The sequence below is a fragment of the Pelophylax lessonae genome, assembly GCF_965119305.1.
Source record: "Pelophylax lessonae genome assembly, chromosome: 13".
NCBI classification, from domain to species: Eukaryota; Metazoa; Chordata; class Amphibia; order Anura; family Ranidae; genus Pelophylax; species Pelophylax lessonae.
Genome location: NC_138780.1, coordinates 22,823,722 through 22,847,340, shown reverse-complemented (window position 1 = coordinate 22,847,340; position 23,619 = coordinate 22,823,722). Strand labels below are relative to the sequence as shown.

At 47.0% G+C, this 23,619-nt stretch overlaps 1 protein-coding gene across 2 annotated transcripts in view; it reads left to right on the top strand.

The window, feature by feature from the left end:
* Positions 1–23,619, top strand: part of MTMR11 (myotubularin related protein 11) — a 113,236-nt gene that overhangs the window by 28,692 nt on the left and 60,925 nt on the right. The window contains exons 1-2 of one of the 2 annotated variants that reach the window (XM_082242758.1): positions 4,374–4,448; positions 20,125–20,194. Coding sequence is in view for 1 of the 2 variants with exons in the window: in XM_082242757.1 (XP_082098883.1) it covers positions 20,125–20,194 (70 nt within the window). In the remaining variant the exon portion in view is untranslated. Of the gene's footprint in view, positions 1–4,373; positions 4,449–20,124; positions 20,195–23,619 lie in introns of those variants that run through there. The other variant, XM_082242757.1, reaches the window with a different exon arrangement.

Genomic DNA, 23,619 nt, shown 5'->3' with positions numbered 1-23,619 from the left:
ACCCTCAACCACAATCATCCCGTCTGTCTGCTTTCACATGTACTGTGAACTCCAGAACAATACCGCTTCCTCTTTCTTATTATGTTCTTCACTTTCTCAGTTCTTGTTTTGGCGTGGCTCAAAAAAAAATAAAAAAAGTTGTTTCCAAAAATGAGAAAACAACTCCTCCCTTGCCTCCCCACAGTCAGACAGCGATCCTTTTATGTTCATGTGACCATCAGATCTGTGACAGCTGAAGGCATGTATGGCTCAGTCTAGGAAGGGCTTGGCACTAGGAGGGGGCGCTGTGTTTATGTGGAGTCATAGTTTGTGAGAAACCCGCTTTTCCTTTCCGTAACTGCTGCAGATCAGTGGGTGATATTGGAGGGGGCACCGATGTCAGCAGGGTGCAGCTTTTCTCTCTGGTGCTGTCTAATGCTTCTACTAAAACACTCAAAGTCTTCCATCGAGAAGACAGGTCCTCTTCAGCGCCTGGTGAGATTTAAGATGCTCCTCATAATGGGCACAGCAGGTGTACAGACCCGGGAATTCAGCACAGGGATGATGGGAACCCCTCATAATGGGCAAATCAGGTGTACAGACTCGGAACGCCGTACAGGGATGGTGGGAACCTCTCATAATGAGCCCAGTAGGTGTACAGACCCCTCTCAGCACTGCAATAGATGAGGCCATCAACCAGCCCTTTGATGACGTCCCCTGGGACGAAACACGTCTTGGACACTCCAGCACAGCAGGTGTACAGACCTGGGAGCTCAGCATAGTGATGGTGGGAACCCCTCATAATCGGCACAGCAGGTGTACAGACCCAGGATCTCAGCACAGGGATGGTGGGAACTCCTCATAATGGGCACAGCGGGTGTACAGACCTGGGAACTCAGCACAGGGATGGTGGGAACCCCACATAATGGGCACAGCCGGTGTACAGACCTGGGAACTCAGCACAGGGATGGTGGGAACCCCACATAATGGGCACAGCGGGTGTACAGACCTGGGAACTTAGTGCAGGGATGGTGGGAACCCCTTATAATGGGCACAGCGGGTGTACAGACCCAGGATCTCAGCACAGGGATGGTGGGAACCTCTCATAATGGGCACAGCCGGTGTACAGACCTGGGAACTCAGCACAGGGATGGTGGGAACCCCTCATAATGGGCACAGCGGGTGTACAGACCTGGGAACTCAGTGCAGGGATGGTGGGAACCTCTCATAATGGGCACAGCGGGTGTACAGACCTGGGAACTCAGCACAGGGATGGTGGGAACCCTGGGAACTCAGCACAGCGGGTGTACAGACCTGGGAACTCAGTGCAGGGATGGTGGGAACCTCTCATAATGGGCACAGCGGGTGTACAGACCTGGGAACTCAGCACAGGGATGGTGGGAACCCTGGGAACTCAGCACAGCGGGTGTACAGACCTGGGAACTCAGTGCAGGGATGGTGGGAACCTCTCATAATGGGCACAGCGGGTGTACAGACCCGGGAAATCAGCACAAGGATGGTGGGAACCCCTCATAATGGGCACAGCCGGTGTACAGACCTGGGAACTCAGCACAGGGATGGTGGGAACCCCCCATAATGGGCACAGCAGGTGTACAGACCCAGGAACTCAGCACAGGGATGGTGGGAACCCCTCAAAATGGGCACAGCAGGTGTACAGACCTGGGAACTCAGCACAGGGATGGGGAGAACCCCTCATAATGGGCACAGCATGCGTACAGTTCTAGGAAACTGGTGGTTTAAATCTCCAGCGTCCAGTAAAACCAGAAATATCAGTTTTGAGTGGACTAAGCCTTAAAATAGTAACAAACATTGATAAGAATATTTGCTTTAAACTGATTATCTTTATGGGTTTATCTTAAAAAAACTTAAAGTGGATTTTTCTATAACTGATTGAATAAGTTCCTCACATGAAGACACATATACTATTTTTTATTTTTTTCAGAAAAGCTTCACCTTTTACCCCTAAAAAGCAATCCCTGAGTTCTAATCAGTGACATATCCCAGGCTGAGATGTCCTCAGTCTGCTGCAGGCAGGAGGAAACATTCCTCAGTCTCTTCCCCCCCCACTGATCAACTCTTAGGTCCCTTTCCCTCTTGTGCGACTGGTCCTGCGATTTGGGACTGCAAAGTCACATGAAAAGTCATACTCCATGATTTCCAATGAGTACCGTTCAGATCTTTACTACTTCAAGTCGCAACGACTTCAAAGTAGTCCCTGCACTGCTTTGGGACTATTTTAATGCGTTTTGAGGTCAATAGACATAGGCATTGCTTCAAGTCCAGTCAAAATCACGGTAAAATCATGCGACTTTTAGGTCCCACAAGTGTGAAAGGGGCCTTACTGGACATTGTAACTTCATAGCAAGTCAGAAGGTCAGGGGGCTGATCTGTGTCAGATAATAATTGCATAGGCACGAGGATTTACATGACTGTGTCACCCCCTGAGCTGACATCTCAGTGCAGGAAGAAGATGGTGACACTGAATGATACCTGCACAAAGATGGCTCCATCATTCTGGAGCAAAAAACGCAGATGAAGGCGTTGCCAGGGTGGGTAATGTAATCTCAGTGAATAATAAAGTATAATAAATAATAATAAAGTATAAATAAAATATAACATATATATAAATATAAATATAATATAAAATATAATAATAAAGTATAATAAATACCAGGAAGTGACATTGACACATTAACCACTTTCGGACCGCCCGCGGCAGGCTGGCCCTCCTGCGTAAACCGTCGTAGGTATACGTCGGTCGAGCGCCTTCAGCTAGGGGGCGATCGCGCGCCGCTAGCAGCACACTCCCGCCCTCACTCGGCAGTGGGGACTCCGATGCACGGAGCAGGCGGCTCCGATTGCCGCCTGACACCCGCGATCGCTCACCGCTGAGAGAGAAGAACGGTCAGCTGTTGTAAACACAGCCAACCGTTCTCTCTGGAATGATCACAGAGCGCCTGTGATCCTTCTATATAGGATCACAGGTCTCTATGATCATTTCACAAGCCTCGCCCCCATACAGTTAGAATCACTCCCCTAGGCTCACATTTAACCCTTTAATCGCCCACAGGGTTAACCCCTTCCCTGCCAGTGTCATTATTACAGTGACAGTGCATATTTTTAGCACAGATCACTGTAGTGATGTCACTGGTCCCCCCCAAAAGTGTCAAAAATGTCAGTTAGGGGTCCGATCTGTCCGCCACAATGTTGCAGTCCCGCTAAAAATCGCAGATCGCCGCCATTACTAGTAAAAAAAACAAAACAAAAACCTACAATAAAAATGACATAAATCTTTCCCGTAGTTAGTAAACGCAATAACTTTTGCGCAAACCAATCAAAATACGCTTATTGCGATTTTTTTTAGCAGAAAACAAATTGGCCTAAAATGATAAAAAAATTTGATTTTTAATTTTTTTTGGGGGGGGGGGGGAATTTCATATAAAAAAAAAGTGAAAAATATTGTTATTTTTTCAAAATTGTCGCTATTTTTTTGTTTATAGCGCAAAAAGTAAAAAATCGCACAGGTGATCAAATATCACCAAAAGAAAGCTCCGTTTGTGGGAAAAAAAGGACGTAAATTTCGTTTGGGTACGGCATCGCATGACCGCGCAATTGTCAGTTAAATTCGCACAGTGCCGAATCGCAAAAAGTGTCCCAGACGCTTTACCAAGAATATGTAGCAGAGAACAAATTGGCCTAAAAATGTTAAAAAATTTAGATTTTTTTTTGGGAATGTTATATAGCAGAATGTGAAAAATATTGTTTTTTTTTTTTTTTTTCAGAATTGTCGCTCTTTTTTTGTTTATAGCGCAAAAAAAAAAAAAAAAAAAAAAAAATCGCAAAGGTGATCAAATGCCACCAAAAGAAAGCTCTGTTTGTGGGGAAAAAAAGGACATAATTTTTATTCAGGTACAGCATCGCACGATCACGCAATTGTCCGTTAAAGTAACGCAGTGCCGAATCGCAATCGAAAAAGTCTGACAAAGGAACAAGCTAGGGAGGAAAGCGCTAGATGATGCTGGATGTCCTCCAGACAGCAAATGAGGCAGGCTCTCTCTAACTTGCTGCAGCTTCTAATTATGAGAAGCTCACAGTGTGCAGTGAAATCGGAGTAAGCAATGGCAGCCTAGAAGAGGAGCCTGTACAAGGGAAGACCAGAGCTCAGCTTTAGAGTTCACTATAGTTCATCCCATGTACTGGCACAGTGGCAGCTGAGGTGGCAGAGAATTCCGCTACCTTTGGCACACACAGCCGTACACAACACAGAGGCAGGTGGGAAGTCTGGCAGCCACAGTGGAAGTGTTGGCAGCTCTCCCCGTTTCTACGGTCATACCACTGTAAAAAAAAACAACGCTCACAACGAGAGGCTTCAGGGGAAGCGCAGAATGCGGGGACGCACCGTTCCCGAATAGAGAAAACACGTTTGGTTCCCAGAAGGAGAGGCCGCGGTGAGTCACGCACCTTCTGGAAAGAACTTGTTCACAGACTGTTCAGCCCATGTTCAGCCAACGCTTGGACGTCCGTCCGATCGATCGACTTTCCAGACGAGAAATCTGGGGTGACAAGAAATGAAAGCAGGACGTAAACACCACTGTCTTTAACCACTTAAGCCCCGGAAGATTTTACCCCCTTCCTGACCAGGGGGTATTTTGCGATTCGGCACTGCGTGATTTTAACGGACAATTGCACGGTCGTGCGACGCTGTACCTAAACGAATTTGACGTCCTTTTTTTCCCACAAACAGAGCTTTCTTTTGGTGGTATTTGATCACCTGTGCGATTTTTTGATCATGCGCTATAAACAAAAAAAGGAGCGTCAATTTTGCAAAAATAACAATATTTTTCACTTTTTTATATGAAATTCCCCAAAAAAAAAAATTTAAAAATCAAAATTTTTTAACATTTTCGGCCAATTTGTTTTGTGCTACATATGTTTGGTAAAAAAAAAAAAAATCGCAAAAAGCGTATTTTGATTGGTTTGCGCAAAAGTTATCGCGTTTACTAACAAAGGGAAAGATTTTTGTCATTTTTGTTGTTTTTTTTAACGCGTAATGGCAGAGATCTGCGATTTTTTTTGCGGTACTGTGACATTGCGGCGGACAGATCGGACCCTTGACTGACATTTTTGACACTTTTGGGGTTACCAGTGACATTACTGCAGTAATCAGTGCTATACATATGCACTGTTACTGTAAAATGACACTGGTAGTGAAGGGGTTAACTTTATTTGAGATGGAGGGGCTGTGTGTGTCCCTAGGGGCGTGATTCTAACTGATTGGCCGTGGCTTGAGGTGTAGGAACAGTGATCAACGGTCCTACATAGTAGAACCGTATGATCAGTGTTTCTACACAGAGGAGAATGACAGGTGGCTTGTTTACATTAGCCGCCTGACTTTCTCCCTCTCCCCCGACGATCGCCGAGTGACCGGCGGACATCGGGTCCGCCAGTCACACACGCGGGGGGGTCCGTGACCGCGCGGGAGCGCGCCTCCGGCGGCGCGCGCTCGCTCCCCAGAGCCTCACAGGCTAGTGACGTTTATATACGTCACTTTGCCTGAGGGGGCTGACCGCCGCAGTATATCTACTTGCGGCGGTCGGCAAGTGGTTAATTACCTTTAAAATGAGTCTGAAAAGCATGATTAGATCTGCAGCTTTCGTTAAAAAAAAAAAAAAAAAAAGGACCTGCCACGAATGTTACTTCCTGTTATAGGGTGACAACGCTCCGTCCCTGCCTACTAAATGCGTTGTCACCTTCTGATGGAGACTACAAGTTGCTATTTTCACACTGTTGATATCGTAAGGTGACTCGTCGTAAGAAACTGCTGATCTCCCTTTACCTGTACCTTCCTAGGCCTGCAGGTGGGAGAGGGGATCCCAGGAAAATTGGGGGGCGCCAACAGTCAGATTTACAAGCAGTGTGTGTAAACCCCCCCCCCCCCCGCTGCTGCCGACCTGTGACGCACGTCAGTGGAAAGGGTTAACGTATCATTTTAAAATGAATGCAGCGCTCATTAACCAGTTCTGGACCGGAAGGATTTGCCCCCTTAATGACCAGGCCATTTTTTTGCTATTCAGCACTGCGTTAACTGACAATTGCGCGGTCGTGCGGCGCTGTACCCCAAAAAAAAAAAAATGATGTCCTTTTTTTCTCACAAATAAAGCTTTCTTTTGGTGGTATTTGATCACCTGTGCGATTTTTATTTATTGCGCTATAAACAAAAAAATGAGCAACAATTTTGAATAAAAAAAAAACAATATTTTTCACAATCTGCTATATAACATTACCAAAAAAAAAAAATTTAAAATCTACATTTTTTAAACAGAGATTTCTTTTGGTGGTATTCGATCACCTCTGCGATTTTTATTTATTGCGCTATAAATTAAAGAGCGACAATTTTGAAAAAAAAAACAAAACAATATTTTTTCACATTGTGCTATATAACATTCCAAAAAAATGTATAAAATAAATTTTTTTCATCCTTTAAGGCCAATTTGTATTCCGCTACATATTTTTGGTAAAAAAAAAAATCCCAATAAGCGTATTTTGATTGGTTTGCGGACAAGTTATCTCGTCTACAAACTAGGGGAAAGATTTATATAATTTTTTTTTTACTAGCAATGGCGGCGACCTGCGATTTTTTGCAGGACTGTGACATTGCAGTGGACAGATCGGACCCTTGACTGACATTTTTGACACTTTTGGGGAGACCAGTGACATTACTACAGTAATCAGTGCTATATATATGCACTATTACTGTAATAGGGACACTGGCAGAGAAGGGGTTAACTCAGTGGTGATCAAAGGGTTAAGTGAGAGCCTAGACCAGTGATGGCGAACTTTAGCACCCCAGATGTTTTGGAACACTCTGCAGTGTAGTTGAGCATCATGGGAAATGTAGTTCCAAAACATCTGGGGTGCCAAGGTTCGCCATCACTGGCCTAGGGTGTGTTTTCTAACTGTATGGGGGAGGGACTTGTGAAATGGAACATAGAGACCTGTGATCCTAAATAGGAGGATCACAGGCACGCTGATCATTTCAGAAAGAACAACGGTCAGCTGTGTTTACAACAGCTGACCGTTCTTCTCTCTCAGCGGGGAGCGATCGTGGGTGGCCGGCGGCAATCGGTACCGCTGGTCCCGTTGATCGGCATCCCCACTGTCTAGCTCGCCCCCAGGACTGCTCCCGCGGTACAGGTACGGCGATTCGCGCAGCCGAGCCAGCCTTCCGCAGTATATATGCAGTGGGCGGCAAGCAGTTAAAATAACTCCTAGTAATCCGGTCATGAAAGCTATTACTCACTTACCCTCTGGAAGCTTTACCTTCATTTATGACCAGGCCATTTTTTGCGATAAAGCACTGCGTTAATTTAACTGACAATTTCGTGGTCGTGCAACGCTGTACACAAAAACGAAATGTATGTCCTTTTTTTCCCCCACAAATATGATATTTGATCATCAATGGGTATTTTTATTTTTTGAGCTAAAAAATGTAAAAAAAGACCAAAAAAATATTTAGAAACAAAACTGTTTTCTGCTATAAAACATCCGATAAAAAAAAAAAAAGAAAAAAGAAAAAAAAAATGGAATTTTTTTACTGATCGTAAAATCCATTTCTCTGATGCTCCTGGTCTTCTTAACCATTGGGTTATGCTGCCCCCTAAAAAAAGTAGGGCACTATGCAGAAAAAAAAAAAGTCTGGCTACGCCAGGTACTCAGGTTTTGTTACAAGCAGTGTCAGAAGAATTACAACTCCATAGAGGGGTGGGTGCTGTGTCCGCCAATGAACATCAGAGAAATAGATTTTACAGTCGAAAAACCCGTCTTCTCTTTCATTAATTGACGGATACAGCTCCTGATTTTCTTAACCATTGGGACGTCCCAAAGCAGTGTTAAACATGAGGGGTGGGAACAGCGAAAAAATTCCCAAGGCTAAACAATAGCCAACCAGGTAAAACAGGCACTCAACGAAATCAACTGGAGCCCACCTGATAAAAACAATACACCCTCAAAGAGTGCAAGGTCCTCTAAACAGCAGCCTGCAAAACACTGTGGCTAAAAGAAGCATCCTCAGATGCCAACACATCCACTTTATAGAACTTCGTGAAAGTGTGCACCAGCAACCAGGTGGCCACCTTGCAAACCTGCGTCACTGACACTTGATGACGGAAGGCCCAGGAGGCACTGAGCGCCCGAGTAGAGTGCGCCCTGACAAGGAAAGGAGAAACCTAAACCTTGATGGAATAGGCCTATATCACCATCTGTCTGATCCATCTGGAAATGGTCATAGAGGACGTGGACAACCCTTTCCGAGGCCCATCCGCGAGCACAAATAGGGAGTCTTCCTAAAAGACTCCGTAGCTGCCAGGTACACCCCAATTGCCCGGACAACATCCAAGGCATGCAAAGCATTTCCGTTTGGTATTTTGGCCTGGGGCACAGGGGAGGCAATACAATGCTTCATTCAAATGAAAAATCAGAGGCAACCCTTGGAATGAATGATGGACAGGGGCGAGGAACCACCTTATCTCTGTGAACCACCAGGTAAGGTGAACGACAGGATAAGGCCACCAATTCTTACACTCTGCGCGCAGAAGTGATAGCCACCAAAAAGGCCACTTTCTGAGACAGCGTAAGCAAGGGAATCTCCCAAAAATTCTCAAAAGGAGGCTTCTGGAGGACTGAGAGCATCAAATTAAGGTCCCAAGGTGGCAACAGAGACCGCACTGGAGGAGCTAATTGCCGAACTCCCTGAAGAAAAGTAAGCACCAGGGAGTGTGTGGCCAAGGGACATTGAAAGAAGATTGCCAAGGCCGACACTTGGTCCTTGATAGTACTCAAGGCCAGTTTCTGCTTAAACCCCTATTGAAGGAAGGTCAAGATCCGAGCCACCGAAAAGCAGCGAGCATGAACCCCAAGAGATTCACACTGCGCGATGTATGTCTTCCATGTAGGATGGTAGATCTCCCTAGAAGTAGATTTCCTAGCTTTTAACAGCGTTGGAATCAACGAGTCAGACAAACTCTATCCTTCAGCACCTGGCATTCAACAGCCAAGCCTTCAAAGCCAGGGACTGTAAAGCAGGATGGAAGATTGGCCATTGGGACAGCAGATTCTCCCTGAGAGCAAGCTTCCAAGGAACGTCGGCGACCAGCTGGACCAGATCGGCGTATCTGAACCTGGCGAGGCAAGTCCGGGGCCACCAAGATGACCGGAACCCCTTCTGCCTTGATCCTGCGTAGAAGCCTTGGCAGAAGCTTGAAAGGAGGGAAGGCGTAAATCAGATGATACTGACCCCATGGGGCCACCAGCGCGCCTGTGGTGTCCACCAGAGGACCCCGTGACCGTGCCACAAACCTCTGCACCTTTCTGTTGAGCCAAGATGCCAACAGATCCACCTCGGGGATGCCCCACTGGAGACACAGCTGATGAAACAGCTCCAGATGAAGGGAGCATTCCCCTTGGTCCAACGCCTTCCGACTGAGGTAATCCGCCTGCCAGTTTTCCACCCCTGGAATGTGCATGGCGGGGGGGCTGGAACGAACCCCTCTGCCCACCTTAGAATGCCGGCTACCTCCAGAGCCGCCAGGACACTTCTTGTGCCCCCCTGTTGATTGACATAAGCCACGGGCATGGCGTTGTCCAATTGAATGCGCACTGGACATCTCAGCCGGATCTGATTTCCAGGGACTGCGGATTCTTGTCCCATTTGCCCAGAATCTCCCTTTGCAGGGACCTTGTAAAGAACTGTGCAAATGGAACCGCCTCGAAGGTAGGCACCATCAGGCCCAGCAGCCGCATGCAAGTCCAGAGGGATGACCATTTGATGGACAGCAGGAGATGAATTTCAGCCTGCAGATTCTTGAGTTTTTCCAGAGGGAGGAGCACTTTGAGCAAGGCAGAGACAAGAGTCAGACCCAGATAGTCCTGCTTTATGGACAAAACCAGAGCAAAGCAGACTTCTGAAAATTCAGAATCCAGCCAAACTCAGAGTTCGTATGGTGATCTCCAGGTTTTCCACAAGAGCAGTAGGAGACTGCGCTAGCAAAAGGAGAACGTCCAAGTAGCTCATACCGCGATCCCCCGCTGACGTAACAACGCTAGCACCGGGGCCAACGCTTTTGTGAAGACCCGAGGAGCGGAGGCGAGACCAAAGGGTAACGCCACAAACTGATAATGCTTCTCTCCCACGGCAAAGCGGAGGAAGCGCTGGTGACCAGCACATGTGAAGGTAATCGTCCTTGATGTCGATAGATGCAAAAATCCCAGACGCAGGGATGCCATCACCGTACAAACGGACTCCATTCTGAACATCTGCGCCCACACAAAGCAGTTCAGCGCCTTGAGATCAAGAATTGGACGCACCTTACTGGGAAGTGTAAACAGGTTTGAGTAAAACCCCGGAAAACGTTCTGATGTCGGAACCGGGACAATCACCCCTTGAAGTACCAGGTCCTGCAGTGCCCCAAAAAGACCCTGTAAGCGGTCCGGGGACAGGCGCAAGTTAGAAGGCAAAGAATCCTTCTGGAGGGTAAGAACGAAACTTGATTTTGTAGCCAGACCGTATGACTTTGTGGACCCATTTGTCTTGTACCAGGGAAGTCCACGGGTCTGGAAACGAGTTAAGACGTCTCCCCACCAAGATACGGGTGAGGGCGCACCTTCATGATGGAGCCTTCTCCACTGTTCTGGAAAAGCCCGCGCTCGACTTGACAGACCAAGTTTGCTTGGATCCACCAGAGGGGGCCATGAAAGGTTTTGATCCCTTGTCAGTCGCCCCTGAGGGACGAAAAAACTTCTTATGAGCCGAGAAAGATGGTCCATGTCTACGACAAAGGTCCTTGCCCTTACTAGCCTGCAGAAGAAAGGTACTCTTCCCCTCTGTGAGACCTTTAAATGATATCACCCAGGGTAGCTCCAAACAGGTGATCTCCTTGAAAAGGAAGATCAGTCAAGGCCTTTTTAGAAGTCTGGTCCGCAGACCAGCATTTGAGCCAATAAATAAGCCGAAGGACCACTGCCGAAACCGAGAGCCTAGCAAGTAGGGGAGCCGCAGTCAAACATCCGCATCACAGATAAACTGCAGCCCCTGGACCAACCGGTCCGCCAGCTCAGCAAAGGCAGGGGGGAGCTGCTCTCCCTCCAGCTCACGGCGCAAAAGCATAGCCCACTCAGGCAGAGTTTGCAACACCAGGGCAATGGTAAATACCGGCCTCAGTGCCGAACCAGCCACAGTGTACATTTTGCGGGCCACAGCCTCCAAAGCAGTTTACTATGGGGGCATCCGAGCCGAGCTGCAGCTCTGTGTCCATTCAGACACGGAGCTGACGTTCAGCCCTGCCCCCTCTCTCTCGATTGGCTAGCTGACTTTTAACTGACAGCCGTGGGAGCCAATGGTGCCGCGGCTGTATCTCGGCCAATCAGGAGGGAGAGTCCCGGACAGCCGAGGGACTCATGGACATCACTGGACAGTCAAGAGCTCAGGTAAGTATTAGGGGGGCTGCTATATACAGAAGGTCTTTATCTTAATGCACAGAACGCATTAAGATAAAAAGCCTTCTGACTTTACAACTCCTTTAAAGTCTGGGGAGTTTCCTGGCCATTGACCCAAAATGTCGATGTTTTATACCCAAAGCCACTTAGTTAGCACTTTAGATTATGGCAAGGTGCTCCATCATGCTGGAAAAGGCATTGTTCCTCACCAAACTGTTCTTGGATGGTTAGAAGTTGCTCTTGGGCAGATGTTTTTGTACCATTCTTTATTCATTGCTGTGTTCTTAGGCAAAATTGTGAGTGAGCCCACACCCTTGGCTGAGAAGCAACCCCACACGTGAGTGGTCTCAGGATGCTTTACTGTTGGCATGACACAGGACTGATGGTAACGCTCACCTTTTCTTCTCCGGACAAGGTTTTTTCCGGATGCCCCAAACAATCAGAAAGAGAATTCATCAGAGAAAAGGACTTTACCCCAGTTCTCAGCAGTCCAATTCTTGTACCTTTTGCAGAATATCAGCCTGTCCCTCTTGTTTTTCCTGGAGAGAAGTGGCATCCTTGCTGCCCTTCTTGACATCAGGCCATCTTCCAAAAGTCTTCTCCTCACTGTGTGTGCAGATGGACTCACAACTGTCTGCTGCCATTCCTGAGCAAGCTCTGCACTGGTGGTGCCCCGAACCCACAGCTGAATCAACTGTAGGAGATGGCCCTGGCGCTTGCTGGACTTCCTTGGGCGCCCTGAAGCCTTCTTCACAAATGCAGTGGTAATGTTTTTTTTATGGGACTAGGTCAATTTTCATGGCAAAAAAAAAAGGGACTTTGCAATTAATTGCACTTCATCTGATCACTCTTCATAACATTCTAGAGTATGTGCAAATTGCTATCATAAAAACAGCAAAGCCCTGTCCGGCAGGCCAGGAGACCTGATTTTTCTCTGCTCAAGTTCTGGACAGTAAAAGGAGAAGCAGCACGCCCAGGAGGTCATCTCTTTGCTCTCTCCTCTTATCAGCATGGTTAGAGTTCTGGACAGTGAAAGGAGAAGCAGCACGCCCAGGAGGTCATCTCTTTGCTCTCTCCTCTTATCAGCATGGTTAGAGTTCTGGACAGTGAAAGGAGAAGCAGCACACCCAGGAGGTCATCTCTTTGCTCTCTCCTTTTATCAGCATGGTTAGAGTTCTGGACAGTGAAAGGAGAAGCAGCACGCCCAGGAGGTCATCTCTTTGCTCTCTCCTCTTATCAGCATGGTTAGAGCTCTGGACAGTGAAAGGAGAAGCAGCACGCCCAGGAGGTCATCTCTTTGCTCTCTCCTCTTATCAGCATGGTTAGAGCTCTGGACAGTGAAAGGAGAAGCAGCACGCCCAGAAGGTTCTCTTTGCTCTCTCCTTTTATCGGCATGGTTACAGTTCTGGACATTGAAAGGAGAAGCAGCACGCCCAGGAGGTCATCTCTTTGCTCTCTCCTTTTATCGGCATGGTTACAGTTCTGGACATTGAAAGGAGAAGCAGCACGCCCAGGAGGTCATCTCTTTGCTCTCTCCTCTTATCAGCATGGTCACTGACTGTCTCTTTGTGCTGCTCCTACCTTTCTCCACCCCCCCCCCCCCCCAGTCTAAGCTCTGCTGTGCATCATTGCAGACCACCAAATTCCTCTGACAGTCTTGCTTCATGATGGCAGCACAAGAGCAGATCAGCAAACTTTGGTTGCAAGGAAGACAGCGCTCCATGGACTGGTAAGTATGTTTTTCTTTATACTGTATAGGGATTTATAGGGATTTGGATTTTAGAGAGGTCGGGTAAAGTTCCTCTTTAAAAAAAAAAAATAGATTTTGCTTACGCAGCTTAGTGAGGAAAACCAGAGTTTCCGGACTCCCTCCACTCATCCCAATTCCACATCCCCTCCATGTGCATTTATTTATCTATGTCTGTTTTATAGAAGAAGAAGCACAGCAATCAATATACAGGACGGGATAATGGGAAGTTTATTTACACTGCACTGACATTTTAATGAGTACAACTGCTTAGGCTGATAGATGTGTGGCAGTCTGGGCAACGTCCGGAGGAGTCATGTGACTTGTCACATGGAGGAGTAAAGCTGGTCATATACTCAGAGATTTTTTTATCAAGTACTGCAGGGCTTAACAAAAGAAATCTGATTTTTCCAGATACACTCTACAGTATAGATAGGTGAATCTCCCACTCCAACAGCGGGTGACAGAGTTACCCGACAACGGGTGACAGAGTTACCCCAACAGCATGTGTCAGAGTTACCCCGACAGAAGGTGACAGAGTTACCCCAACAGCATGTGTCAGAGTTACCCCGACAGCGGGTGACAGAGTTACCCCAACAGCATGTGTCAGAGTTACCCCGACAGCGGGTGACAGAGTTACCCCGACAGCGGGTGACAGAGTTACCCCGACAGCATGTGTCAGAGTTACCCCGACAGCGGGTGACAGAGTTACCCCAACAGCGGGTGACAGAGTTACCCCAACAGCGGGTGACAGAGTTACCCCGACAGCGGGTGACAGAGTTACCCCGACAGCATGTGTCAGAGTTACCCCGACAGCGGGTGACAGAGTTACCCCGACAGCGGGTGACAGAGTTACCCCGACAGCATGTGTCAGAGTTACCCTGACAGCGGGTGACAGAGTTACCCCGACAGCGGGTGACAGAGTTACCCCGACAGCGGGTGACAGAGTTACCCCGACAGCGGGTGACAGAGTTACCCCGACAGCGGGTGACAGAGTTACTTTGGCTGAGACCTGCTGATCACTTGTGGCTTATCACACCACAGAGTCCTGTACAAACACACAGAGCAGCAACTTGCCTGTTTCTTCTCCCTGCAAAGCAACCACCGTCAGCCAGTGCCAGATTGCCCACCACACTATCAGACTCCCACTATAAGTGGCTGATCACCGCCATTACCAGTATACTGTCATAGCTACATAAATTCCAGTATACAACGATCAGCCATAACAGTATGACCACTAACTTAACAACTTGCCAACCGCCGCCCGACTATATACGGCAGCGGTCAGCCCCTCCCAGGCAAAGTGACGTACCAGTACGTCACTAGCCTGGGAGCCAATAGGGGGCGAGCGCGCGCCACCGGAGGCGCGCTCCCGCCCCCGCTCGTACCCTAACAAGCCTGCGCGTGTGACCGGCGGACCCGATGTCCGCCGGTCACTCGTGATCGTCGGGTGGAGTGGGAGAAAGGCAGGCGGCTAATGTAAACAAAGCCGCCTGTCATTCTCCCTTGTGTAAAAGCACAGATCATACGGTCCTGCTATGTAGGACCGTTGATCTGTGCTGTTACACACATAGCCACATCCAATCACAGTTAGAAGCACGCCCCTAGGGACACACTTAACCCCTCCTTCTCAAATAAAAAGTTAACCCCTTCCCTGCCAGTGTCATTATTACAGTAACAGTGCATATGTATAGCACTGATTACTGTAGTAATGTCACTGGTACCCCCAAAAGTGTCAAAAATGTCAGTCAAGGGTCCAATCTGTCCGCCGCAATGTCGCAGTCCCGAAAAAAATCGCAGATCGCCGCCATTACTCGTGAAAAAAAAAAACAATAAAAATTACAAAAATCTTTCCCTTAGTTAGTAAACGCAATAACTATTGCGCAAACCAATCAAAATACGCTTTTTGCGATTTGTTTTACCAAACATATGTAGCAGAAAACAAATTGGCCTAAAATGTTAAAAAAAAATTTGATTTTTAAATTTTGTTTGGGGGAATTTCATATAAAAGATGTGAAAAATATTGTTATTTTTGCAAATTTGTCGCTCTTTTTTTGTTTATAGCGCATGATCAAAAAAAAAAAAAAAAAAAATCGCACAGGTGATCAAATACCACCTAAAGAAAGCTCTGTTTGTGGGAAAAAAAGGACGTCAATTTCATTTGGGTACAGCGTTGCACGACCGCGCAATTGTCCGTTAAAATCACGCAGTCCCGAATCGCAAAATAGGCCCTGGTCAGGAAGGGGGTTAAATCTTCCGGGGCTTAAGTGGTTAAAGGGAATATCTCGTTACAATGGCAGTCCCAGTCGGCTCCATTCACATATAGGCGTCTCGGATCGCGGGGAGAATTGCCACGATTCTGCCTGTGATCCCAAACCATTGCAAGTCGCGGGACGCCCGTGACTTGCAATGTCACCTCAAACGTGGCACGATCTTGCAGCGATTTTCACCCGGCGAATCGCTGTAAAAACACGCAAACAGAATCGCAAGACGCCTGTCGCCCAAAGTAAGCTCTTGTAGGTTTTTTGGGGCGACTAAGCGGACATTTTCCGTGAAATGCGTTAACCGCTGTGCATTTTTTCCCCATGTCTCTGGCTATTATGGATACGCTTTTATTGCCCTATTTTTGATATAATAAACAGATTTTATTTTTGTTCATCTACAACCTGAAGTGCAGCTCTCTTTCTTCACACACCTCTAGGTTTTTTGGGGCGACAGGCATCCCGCAATTCTGTTTGCGCCATTTTACCGCGATTCGTCAGGGGACAATCGCGGCAAAAATCGCGCCGCGTTTGGGGTGCCATTGCAAGTCACAGGAATCGCACAGGCTTCCCGCGATTTGCAGAGGTTCGGGATTGCGGGCAGAATCACAGCAATTCTGCCTGCGATCCGAGACGCCTATATGTGAATGGAGCCTAAGTCCCGGTTCACATTAGTGCGATGACAGATGATTCGGAGCGTACTGCTCTGAAAATCACATGCGATATCTGTGCGATGCAAATTCAGCCATACAGATTGTATGGCTGAATTTGCATCGCATTCAGTCCCAAAACACGCACAGGACCCAAAACTGTATTGCATGGTGTTTCACACCTATGAGATCCGATTCATGTCAGAACTGACAGTTCACACTGCAATATGTGAACTGATCTGGGGGTGTTGTTAACTTTGTATTGACACCCCCAGCAATTCGCATATGGCAGTGTGAACTGCCTGCGATTTGAATGAGATGCGGGGACCCGCAGTGCATTCGCAGGGTTCCCGCATCGCATATATGTGAACCAACACTGACTGTCTATGGGAGGCATTCAGCTGTCCGTGACTCACTTGATGGAATCTGTGCCTGAGGGTGTCAAGTTCTGATCCGGTCTGATTAATAATTAGGCAGCTGCTGCTCCGGAGTCCACCAATGTCCCCAGTTACATTCCCACCCTAAGGCCCCTTTCACACGGGCGATCCGATCAGTTTTTCAGGCGGATCTGATCGGATCCTCCATGCATCTCTATGGGGCAGTGGATGTCAGCGGAGACACCTCCTCTGACACCCGCTGCCATCCGTATCCGATCCTGTCCGTGAAATCCGGATGGATGGAATCCCTAGTGTGAACCACTAGGACTTAAAGAGGAGCTCCAGGTTTTTTTTTTGTTTGTGTTAACTAAAAGTCAGCAGTTACAAAAACTGTAGCTGCTGACTTTTATTTAACACACACTCACCTGTACCACAATCCAGCGATGTGCTCATCCGAGCCGGCATCTCAACTGTGGGCACCACTGCGCATGCGCGAGTCACGCTGCGCCTCCTAAATGGTCCGGCAGTCTTCTGGGACCTGTGACATGTCCCAAAAGAATGCAGGAAGAGGGGAGAGGAGAACTTCTGCTTGGATTGCCTAGGGCAGTGATGGCGAACCTTGGCGCACCCCCCAGTGATGGCGAACCTTGGCACCCCCCCAATGTTTTGGAACTACATTTCCCATGATGCTCAACTACACTGCAGAGTGCATGAGCATCATGGAAAATGTAGTTTTAACACATCTTGGGTGCCAAGGTTCGCCAGCACTGGCCTAGGCGATCTGAGCAGAAGTGGGAGCGGGTACCTGTCAAAAGTAGGTACCCCCCCCCCCCCCCAAAAAAAAAAGAAAAAAAAAGAAATGACATGCCAAACGTGGCAGGGGAGGGGTGGAGTGCTTAACGTGGAACTTCCCTCTTTTGGGTTGAGCCTTCATGTTGCTTTATACAGCCTAAAAATAAGTTCCTGCAGACCAAATGCACGCTATTGTGGAGACATAACTTCTTAAAGTGCACTGATACCCGCAAAGGGGTGTATCTACAGACAGTTGTACAAGCCCTCCCCCCTGAATTAGGTATACAAATATGCCTTGACTGGTCACCTTGCCTTGCTGGTCCATAGCCCACATGGTCCATCCAAAATGGCCGTTCTTCTACTTCCTGTCTATACAAGAGTAGGCCACACTGAGCAAATCTGCACCCTCTAGTGGCTGGAGGAGACACTGCAGTCCAATACTCCTGAGAAGTACACAGGGCATGAACAGTACACTGCCCCCAGTGGCCACCGAGAAAAAGACCAGAATGACAGATCTCTTTTTTTTAAAAAAAAAAAAATCACATCAGTCCTGCCGCAGGATCCTTAGAGGATATTGTTTCGATTATTTTTATTTTTACACTTTCCCTTTAACTTTTTTTTTCTTGATCACTTTTATTCCTATTACAAGGAATTCTGCTACATATTTTTGGTAAAAAAAAAAAAAATATCCCAATAAGCGTATTTTGATTGGTTTGCACAAGAGTTATCGCATCTACAAACTAGGGAAAAGATTTACCGTATATACTCGAGTATAAGCCGACACGAATATAAGCCGAGGTACCTAATTTTACCTAAAAAAAACTGGGAAAACTTATTGATTCGAGTATAAGCCTAGGGTGGGAAATGCAGCAGCTACTGGACCCAACTGGACCACCACGAGACCCAAAACAGGGCTGCGGGCATACTACAGGGGCTGGGGACATGGTACAGGAGATGCAGGGCTGTGGGCATGGTACAGGCATGGTACAGGAGATGGTTCAGGCATGGTACAGGAGATGCAGGGCTGCGGACATGGTACAGGACATGGTACAGGGGATGGTACAGGCATGGTACAGGAGATGGTACAGGCATGGTACAGGAGATGCAGGGCTATGGGCATGGTACAGGAGATGGTACACAGGCATGGTACAGGAGAGGGTACAGGCATGGTACAGGAGATGGTACAGGCATGGCACAGCAGATGGTACAGGAAAGGCACAGGAGATGGTACACAGGCATGGCACAGGAGATGGTACACAGGCATGGCACAGGAGATGGTACAGGCATGGCACAGGAAATGGTACACAGGCATGGCAAAGGGGAAGGTACAGGCTTGGCACAGGAGATGGTACAGGCTTGGCACAGGAGATGGTACACAGGCATGGCACAGGAGATGGTACACAGGCATGGCACAGGAGATGGTACAGGCATGGCACAGGAGATGGTACACAGGCATGGCACAGGAGATGGTACACAGGCATGGTACAGGCTTGGCACAGGAGATGGTACACAGGCATGGCACAGGAGATGGTACAGGCATGGCACAGGAGATGGTACACAGGCATGGCAAAGGGGAAGGTACAGGCTTGGCACAGGAGATGGTACACAGGCATGGCACAGGAGATGGTACACAGGCATGGCACAGGAGATGGTACACAGGCATGGCACAGGAGATGGTAAACAGGCATGGTGCAGATGGTATAGTCATGGCACAGGAGATGCAGTGCTGCGGGCATGGTACAGGAGAGTCTCCTGTACCATGCCCGCAGCACTACATCTCCTGAGGAGATGCAGGGGCTGCGAAGGAGTCTCGCTTACCTTTCCGCCTTGCATTTAAAAATGGCGCCCCCTGGCGCCAACACGTCACCGCGCATGCGCCGTCTGCCCGGGAATAGCTGAACGTGTACGGGCTTTCCCAAGTGGCGGCGGCGCATGCGCACCGACCGGGGAAAAGGTAAGTGAGACCGTGACTCAAATCTTCCGGTCCAGAAGTGGATAAAAAAAAAGAGAATTTTTGTTATATGGGGGGGTACTTTTATTTCTCCATCAGATCATCCCCCACAGTTATTATCTTTTGTATCTATTGACCCTCCCTCTTTAGATTGTAAGCTCTAATGATCAGGGCCCTCTGATTCCTCCTGTATTGAATTGTATTATAACTGTACTGTCTGCCCTTGTGTTGTAAAGTGCTGTGCAAACTGTTGGCTCTCTCTCTCTATAATATATATATCTATATCATGGATTATAATAATAATAAAAATAATGTCAGCAGTTTTAGCTGCTCTTATCCCTCCTGTATTAAATATCCCCATTGTGGAGATGCCCCCCCCCCCCTCTTTTCCTGGTCTGGCATTTATAAAATATATCGTTTTATTTATGGATTGTCTCCATATTTGATAGTCATTTATTTTGCATGTTCGCTATTCTTTTTTAATATACATGCCGCTTGGTTCATAGCTGCACCGGCTTTAGATATACATGTTCAGGGTTTGCTCCTGCAATTTTTTGCTTGTTTATTCAAAAAATGTAGAAGCCCCCCCTCTGCACAATATATGAAGCTGGGTATATATATATATATACATATATATATATATATATATATATATATATATATATACATATATATATATATATATATATATATATATATATATACATATATATATATATATATATATATATATATATATATACATACACACCCACACATATATATATACAAATATACACACACATATATATACAAATATATATATATATATAACCCCGATGAGTGAGTGGTAACCCGTTCTGTGTTTATCTTGCAGGTCAGAAGCTCAAAGTCTCCAAAACTAGGCGACCGCACAGCGCAGAGCGTCACCCTCAAGTGCCTGCCAGGTGAGTACAGACCGGAAGCCGCGCAGCAAACGCTCAGATAGCGGTTTATTAACCCCCGACTCGCCCTCCGCACTCTGTATAAAATCCGTATGTAATAATTTCAACTTCCTGCTGCAATACACATTTTCCTCTTACATATCTGAAATTAAGTTTTTCTATTCAGGGGGTCATCCAAAAAAATCGACAATGTACAGCCAAGGGTACTGATACAGCGTGCGTTGTGAGCAAGCCCTAAGTGCCGATGTGGGAACCCTGAGAATCCACTGTGGGTTCCCGCATCGCATTCAAATCGCAGGCAGTTCACACAGCCATATGCGAATCGCTGGGGGTGGTCAATATACAGTTAACGACACCCCCAGATTGGTTTGCATATCACAGTGCGAACTGTCAGTTCGGACATGAATCAGATCACATAGGTGTGAACTCCCATGCAATCCGATTTTGCTGCGGACCCAAATAAGGGTCCTGTGCGGGTTGCGTCCGAAGGCACTAAGACCCGGTTCACACTATAGCGATGACAGACATTGCATGTGATTCGGAGCGCACTATTCTGAAAATCACATGCGATGCGAATTCAGCCAATCACACTATAGTGATGGCAGACATCGCATGCGATTCGGAGCGCATTACTCTGAAAATCACATGCGATGCGAATTCAGCCAATCACACTATAGTGATGGCAGACATCGCATGTGATTCGGAGCGCACTATTCTGAAAATCACACTCGATGTCTGTGCGATGCGAATTCAGCCATTCACAATTATAGCGACGACAGACGTCGCATGTGATTTGGAGCGCACTACTCTGAAAATTGCATGCGATGGGAATTCAGCCATTCACACTATAGCGATGACAGACATTGCATGTGATTCGCAGCACACTACTCTGAAAATCACATGCGATGTCTGTGCGATGCAAATTCAGCCATTCACACTATAGCGATGGCAGACATCGCATGTGATTCGGGGGGGGCGCACAATTTTGAAAATCACATGCGATGTCTGTGCGATGTGAATTCAGCCATACAGATTGTATGGCTGAATTCGTATCACACAGACATCGCATGTGATTTTCAAAGCAGTGCGCTGCGAATCACATGCGATGTCTGTCATCGCTATATTGTGTGAACCGGGACTTAGTATGGCTGAATTTGCAACGCACAGACATCATATGTAATTTTTAGAGCAGTGCGCTGCGAATCACATGCGATGTCTGTCATCGCTATAGTGTGAACCGGGACTTAGTGCCGGTTCACACATATGCAATGACAGATCGCATGTGATTCGAAGCGCACTGCTCTAAAAATTACATATGATGTCTGTGCGTTGCAAATTCAGCCACACAGATTGCATGGCTGAATTCGCATCGCATTCAGACCAAAGTCGCACAGGACCCTTTTTTTTTTGGTCCGCACTAGAATTGGATCACATGGGTGTTCACACCTATGCGATCCAATTCATGTCCGAACTGACAGTTTGCACTGCTATATGTGAACTGATCTGGGGGTGTCATTAACTTTGTATCGACACCCCCAGCGATTCGCATTGTGTGAGTGCGATGCAAGAACCCGCAGAGGATTTGCAGGGTTCCCACATTGCATATGTGTGAACCGGCACTTAGGCCCCTTTCACACTTATGCGATTTTGCCGCGATTTTGCATTGCGATTTTGACATGACTTTGCCGCGATTTTGAGCAATGGCTCAGGGCTATATACCTCAAAACGCATTAAAATCGTGCCAAAGTAGTGTAGGAACTACTTTGATGTCGATGCGACTTCAAAACGCACCGATATGAATGGGGCTCATTGAAAATAATGGAAAGCGACTTGTCATGCGATTTTGCGGTCCAAAATCGCAGGACAAGTCGCACTAGTGTGAAAGGGGCCTAAGTGATCATTTTAATAAAAACAAAACAAGACTTTACAAACATACTTACCCTTCCCTGTGCAGTTGGTTTTGCACAGAGCAGCCCAGATCCTCCTCTTCTTGGGTCCCTCTTCTGTGCTCCTGGCCCCTCCCTCTTGTGCCCCCACAGCAAGCAGCTTGCTATGGGGGCTACTGAGCCGAGCTGCAGCTCCGTGTGTCCATTGAGACACGGAGCTGTGGTTCGGCCCCGCCCCCTCTCTCTCCAGATTGGCTAACTGACGTTGATTGACAGCAGCAGGACGGGACAGGGATTCGTGGACATCGCTGGACAGAGAGGGGGCTCAGGTAAGTATTAGGGGGTGCTGGGGCAGCTGCTACACACAGAGGGCTTTTTATCTCAATGCATAGAATGCATTAAGATAATAAAAAAATAAAAACTTCTGCCTTTACAACTCATTTAAACACTTCAGCCCCAGAACATTTTACCCCCTTATTGACCAGGCCTAATTTTTTGCGATACGGCACTGCGTTGCTTTAACTGACAATTGCGCGGTAGTGCCACTTTGTACCCAAATACAATTGATGTCTTTTTTCCCCACAAATAAAGCTTTCTTTTGATGGTGTTTGATCACCTGTGCGATTTTTTTTTTTTTTTTTTTTTTTTTTGCGCTGTGAACAAAAAAAGAGCGACAATTTTGAAAAAAAAAAAAAAAAATAATAATATATATATTTTTTACTTTCTGCTATTATTATACAGGATTTATATAGCGCCAACAGTTTGTGCAGCGCTTTACAATGTGCTATAAAACATTCCCAATAAAAAAAAAAAAAAATTTCAATATCAGTGTTGTATTCTGCTACATATTTTTGGTAAAAAAAAAAAAGAAATCCCAAAAAGCGTATATTAATTAGTTTGCTCAAAAGTTATAGCATTTACAAACTATGGGATAGATTTATGGACTTTTTTTCAAATGTATTTTTTTATTGTTTTTATTAGTAATGGCGGTGATCAGCGATTTTTAGCGGGACTGCGACATTGCGGCGGACAGATCTGACACTCGGTGACACTTTTTGGGGACCAGTGACGCCAATACAGTGATCAGTGCTAAATAATATGCACTGTTGCTGTATAAATGACACTGACAGGGAACGGGTTAACACTAGGGGTGATCAAGGGGTTAAAGCGGAGTTCCGGCCTCAAAATCGAAAAAATTGATTTTGGGCTATCTGCTTGCTGACGGTCACCTGAAAAAGAAATGGATGCTCCCAAATTTTTTTTTTGGTCACTTACCTTGTTATAGAAGAAAATATACTCACCTTCCTTCCACTTCCTCCGTCTGCGGCCCGTGCCTTCTCTTCCGGCTTGCGATGACTCCTGGGAGCTGAACGTCATCGCTCCCAGGAGTCAATGCGCCTGCACCGGCCCCGCTCGTCACTTCTAGTGCAGGCGCGGCATTCCCTGCTAAACAGCTTCTGGGCATGCACAGGAGCTGTGCAGGGATGCCGCGCCTGCACCGGAACTGATGAGCGGGGCCGGTGCAGGGCATTCTGGGACTCC